Source organism: Cebus imitator, unplaced genomic scaffold, assembly GCF_001604975.1.
Source record: "Cebus imitator isolate Cc_AM_T3 unplaced genomic scaffold, Cebus_imitator-1.0 Scaffold70, whole genome shotgun sequence".
NCBI classification, from domain to species: domain Eukaryota; kingdom Metazoa; phylum Chordata; class Mammalia; order Primates; family Cebidae; genus Cebus; species Cebus imitator.
The window spans coordinates 3,378,559-3,383,316 of NW_016107385.1; the positions used below are offsets into that span (position 1 = coordinate 3,378,559).

General features: G+C 57.2%; 1 protein-coding gene across 1 annotated transcript; it reads right to left on the minus strand.

Moving 5' to 3' along the window:
• Positions 1-2,341: 2,341 nt before the first annotated feature.
• Positions 2,342-4,567, minus strand: RHOV (ras homolog family member V). The gene is made up of 3 exons (XM_017530979.2): positions 4,068-4,567; positions 3,820-3,878; positions 2,342-3,636 (listed from the first exon to the last, which is right to left on the minus strand). Exons 1-3 carry the CDS (start codon positions 4,273-4,275, stop codon positions 3,193-3,195), a joined length of 711 nt encoding a protein of 236 aa, XP_017386468.1. The 5' UTR covers positions 4,276-4,567; the 3' UTR covers positions 2,342-3,192.
• Positions 4,568-4,758: the final 191 nt, after the last annotated feature.

Consider the following 4,758-nt stretch of genomic DNA (forward strand, 5'->3'; position numbering starts at 1 on the left):
CCGTATTCTAGAGAAAAACAGACAGAACCAGGGAGAACCAGTGGATTCGGAAGCAGAGGTGAATCATTCTTGTTCTGCACGGGCTTGGGCCCAGAGCCTTAGAGATCCTTTCTGGAAAGCCACTGACCTTAGGCCTCAGTCATCAGGCTCCAAATCTAGAGCTGAACTTGATCCTCACAGTCTCTTCCAGGGCTTTTTATTCCTAAGCATTTCAGGGTCAGCAGCAAACATTGCCTGAGTCCCAGCCCTTTTGGGAGCAAGAGGGACTTAAATGAGGCTTTCCCTCTCTCTCTTCATTTAGCTGGAAAGATGCAGCCAAAACGCCGAGCATCCTCAGTGTGCCAAGGGAGCAGTGAAGACACGGATACAGGGAAGCATCGTTTCTGGAGGAGGGAGGTATTGAAAGCTGGTTATCCTGAGGAGAAACAGGGCATCTGGGAGGTGGCAGGGGGCATTTTCCAAACTAAGGGATCTGGCAAAAGCCAAGACTGGGAGGCTGGGAGTCAGGAGATAGCTGGGGATTACTGGGCCAAACCGGCCTAGTCCAGGGGCAGTCAGATTTCAGAGGGCTTCGAATGCTGAAATGAGGAGCTGGAAGTTCATCATCAACAGTGAGAGCCACTAACAGTCTTGAGTCTTGAGTCTGGGTGTGCCAGAGTAGAGGCAGCAGCACGGGACAGATCGGAATGGGGAGCCGAAGTGGCAGGGACGTTAGGTGTGGGTGACAGAGGTCCTGACCAGACTTGGAGAGCCAGTAAGAGGAGGCATGGTGACTGAGGTTTCTATTTGGGTGACATGGATATACTGGTACCACAAGGGAGAATTAGGGAAGAAGTTGGAGGTGGGGCAGGGGGTCCAAGGATAACCTGATTAGGCTTCCTCCCCTACCCCAAGGCACCTCCAGGGCCCCTCAGAACAAATTTAAGAACCTCAAAGCCAGTCCGAGTCCTGAGTACTTCATTTTTCAAATGAAGACTGAGGCATAGAGAAGGGAAATGATTTGCCTAAGGTCATGGTTGATGTTAGAGTCTGTACCTGAACCCAGGTCTCTGCCCCTGAGGGGAATGTGTCAGGCTGGGTCGAGGTAACAACAGGCCATGCTGCTGGGGTATGAGACCCTCAGCACCTCCACCTGAGGGGGCAAGGGGACAAAAGGAGCTCCAGGTGGCTGGGAGCTCTGGGAATAGGCCTTGGTGGGGCAGGAAGTGGACAGTCTTGGCTAAAACTAAACTTGGGGATTATCTGAGGTTTCACTTGGCTAGGATTCCTGTCCCTCAGCCATGCGCTTTCACACACACAGAACTAGAACACACACACACACACACACACACACACACACACACACACATACAGCTGTAGCTTCCTACAGAGGGAGCTGGGCCCAGAGGTGGGCTGGGCCAGGGCATGAGAGCTCACCTGACCCAGCAGCTGCCTAGCAGGTGTGCCAGGTGTGCCTTAGAAATTCCTCTCCCAGAGTAACACATACCCCTGTACCCAACTCTAGAATTTGCCAAGTGCTCTTACAGTCACTGGATGATACATATCACTGAAGCTATTACCTTTTCTACCTGGCTCTCAGTCTCTTTATGGTAAAGTAAGTTTTCGTTTTCTTTCATTTTCCCCCTGGGTGCCCTTCAGAGTCCCTTCAAGCTCCAATACGAGGGAATGTTCTCTGGATCCCTGCTCCTCTCCAAGTCCTCTCCCAAAGAACCTGTTCTTACACAGTATTTCTAGAGCCAAACCCCTATTTAAGTTGCTCACAACCAGCACCCTGACCTTCACTAGGTCCTTAGGGCCACCACTGAAGACAGGGTCCAACCTGAGTCTAAGAACGCTGGCCAGTGATTGAAGTTTAGGTTGTATGGGTTCCCTCTATGTTCAGGCTGTGAATGCAGGTGGGGGGGATGGTCCCCCAACCTGAGCCCCTGGGCCCTGTGAACTGCTAGAAGGAACAGAGCAGAAAAGTTAGAAGGCTGGGGACTGACCTTGAACTCCACTGCTGAGCACGGTGCACTAGAAAGGAGGGGTGGAGGGGAGGGGCTCCACCCACCAGGTGAAGTCATGGGAAACCAGCTCTGGCGCTGACACCTGGGGAAACCCGTTTCCAGGCCGCTTCCCACGCTAGCTCTCCTGGGAACCAGCTGAGTCCCAAGTGCGAAGCCCCATACCTACCCACCCAGTTCAGTTCCCATCACACTGTCCTCACCCCCTGTCCAGCCCCCACCCTTCAATCCAGTCTCAGTCCTTTGGTCCCCCGTCTGTCTCTAGCCAGGCAGTTGGGCCTTGAGAAGGGTTATGAGGGAGCACTGCGCTCCAGGAAATGACAGAGACAATGCACAGCTTCACAGACTTAAGGTTTTATTTGCAGACTCTGAACTGCTGTTGCTTCTAGGCTGTGTGCCCTTGAGGAAAGGGATGATCCCCAACTCCATCCTCCTTCAGGCTCTAATTTGCAGCTCCTCCCCCTCCTTTTGCTGGGTCTTGACTCTCACTTCCTGCCCCACTCCTGGCCCAGCCAGTTTGGGCAGTGCCTAGGGAGCCCAGAGACCCAGTTCTTCCCAGGGCCAGCCCCGCCCTCCCTGGCCTTGGGGGTTGAGGGCAGCTCAGGTGTCAGCCTGCTCCTCATCTGCCCCACTTCCCTCTCTCCTTCTCCTTGTCATCTTCCTTCCAGGCCCAGCCCTTATTCACCATCAGTCTCACGGTTCCAAGGCCTCCCTTCCTGCTCCGTCTTCTCAATCTGTTGCCCACCCCATCCCAAACTTCTCTCCAAACCAGGGCTGAACCCCTTCCAGCCCTCCACGATGCCAGGTGTTTCCCAAGCTCTTCCTCACCCCTGGGCCAAGGAAGAGTCCTAATTCAGACAGGCTGACCTGAGGGCCCAGGATAAGAAACTGGGAACTGGATCCCAAACTGCTAGGAGGTAACTGACCCTGTTAGGACCATCCCATGAAAATCAAAGTGCCAGGCTTTTTCTGTGAGCTTTGACTGGAGAAATCCAAATCAGAGCCTTCCCTCCTAGGCTCACCGGGGCATATCACAGTGGGCAGTTAGAGGCACATGTCCCCTGACTGTTCGGAAGGGAACTGAGTCCCATGAGGCGGCCCTGCCAGTAGCTCCCACAAAGGCCCTGGTGCCCCAGGTCCCAGAAGTCTCTGGCCTCCTGCCTACCACTTTCTATGCAGCCATAGCTGCTCAAACGAAGCAGAAGAACTTCTTCCAGCGGCAGCGGGAGAGGGTGCGCACACCTTTGGCATTCAGTTTCTTCTCCAGCCGGGCTTTGTGCTCAATGGCACTGAGAATGGCAGAGTCAAATACTTCCTTCAAGTTCTTCTGCGTCAAGGCTGAGCACTCCAGGTAGCAGCAGGCTCGGATCTTCTCCGCCAGACCCTGAGCCTGGGGTTGCGGCACTGGGCCCTCCCGGCCCCACTGGTCCAGCTGAATCAGTACGTTGACATCGTCCCTCAGGTCGGCCTGGGTGCCCACCAGCAGCACAGGCGCCTGGGGGTTGTGCGTGCGGATCTCGGGCAGCCATTTCTCTGTGATGTTTTGAAAGGAGCTGGGCTGCACCACGCTGAAGCATGCCAGGAAGACATCCGTATCCGGGTAGCAGAGGGAACGAAGTCGGTCAAAATCCTCCTGGGGTGGGAAGGCCCGGTCGTTATGATTAGTCCCCCGCCACACGGAATCCATTTCTCACCTGGGGCTGGAAACTGAGACTCCAAGAGCCCAAGGCTTTCTCCATTCCTGTTCCATCTGGGGTCCTCCCAGCCTCCAGCCCACCTCCCCGCAGACCAGTAGAGGCTGTGCCCAGCTTCTCACCTGTCCCGCTGTGTCCCAGAGCTCAATGCGCACCGGAGCTCCATCCACCAGGACTTGCACTGCAGGGGCGGGGCGGGGAGAGCCTGAGTTACCAAGAGCGCCCTGGGCCGCACCAGCGCCCCCTCGGGGCTTGCTCCCTCCTCCTCCTCGGGGTCCTCGGCGCCCTCCCACCGCGACGCCCGCCCCAGCTCCCGAATGCACAGCCCCGCCGCAACCACGCGGCGGCCCGGGCGGTTGAACGTACGTACCGGAGAAGGTGTCCAGCGCCGTGGGCCGGTAGCGCGCGGGGTAACCATTGCAGGTGTAGCTGACGATAAGGCTGCTCTTGCCCACGGCGCCGTCGCCCACCAGCACGCACTTGATACCCAGCTCTGGGGGAGCGCTACGCCGCCGCGGGGGAGGGGTCGGGGCCCGGAGCTGGGGAGACTCAGCCTCGCTCAGCTCCCGCGGCGGCATGGCCCGTTCCGGGGGCAGCAGAGGGGCCAGCCCGGGACCCGGCTTCGCTGCGCTTGAGAAAGCAGGTTCCACTGGCTGCCTCTGACTGAGCGCGTCCAAGCTGGGCGCGTCTGCCCAGGGCTACCAGCGGTTTCGAGTAGGGCCCCGCCCACCTCATCTACATGTCTCGGGCGGCCCCGGACTCCACCCACCGGCAGACCTCCCGCAGCCCGGCACCCTGCGAAGCCAGGGATTCTCAAAATCCCGGGAGGAGGAAAGGCAGGCAGAAAGCTGGCGCTCGAAGAGTCACGCAGGTACAAGGACAAAGAATCGTCAAATGAGAAGAGACAGACATCCACGATTTATTGTTAGAAGGAAGAAGTTGGCCGGGCGCGGTGGCTCACACCTGTAATCCCAGCACTTTGGGAGGCCGAGGCGGGTGGATCACGAGGTCAAGAGATCGAGACCATCCTGGTCAACATGGTGAAACCCCGTCTCTACTAA

What these genes read in the sequence shown, in the direction of transcription:
- RHOV (XM_017530979.2), bottom strand. Translation starts at nt 4,275, where the DNA reads ATGCCGCCGCGGGAGCTGAGCGAGGCTGAGTCTCCCCAGCTCCGGGCC. An exon ending in GGCGCTGGACACCTTCTCCG is followed by an intron (nt 3,879 to 4,067) that starts GTACGTACGTTC and finishes CCGCCCCTGCAG; the next exon opens with TGCAAGTCCTGGTGGATGGA. An exon ending in TCTGGGACACAGCGGGACAG is followed by an intron (nt 3,637 to 3,819) that starts GTGAGAAGCTGG and finishes TTCCCACCCCAG; the next exon opens with GAGGATTTTGACCGACTTCG.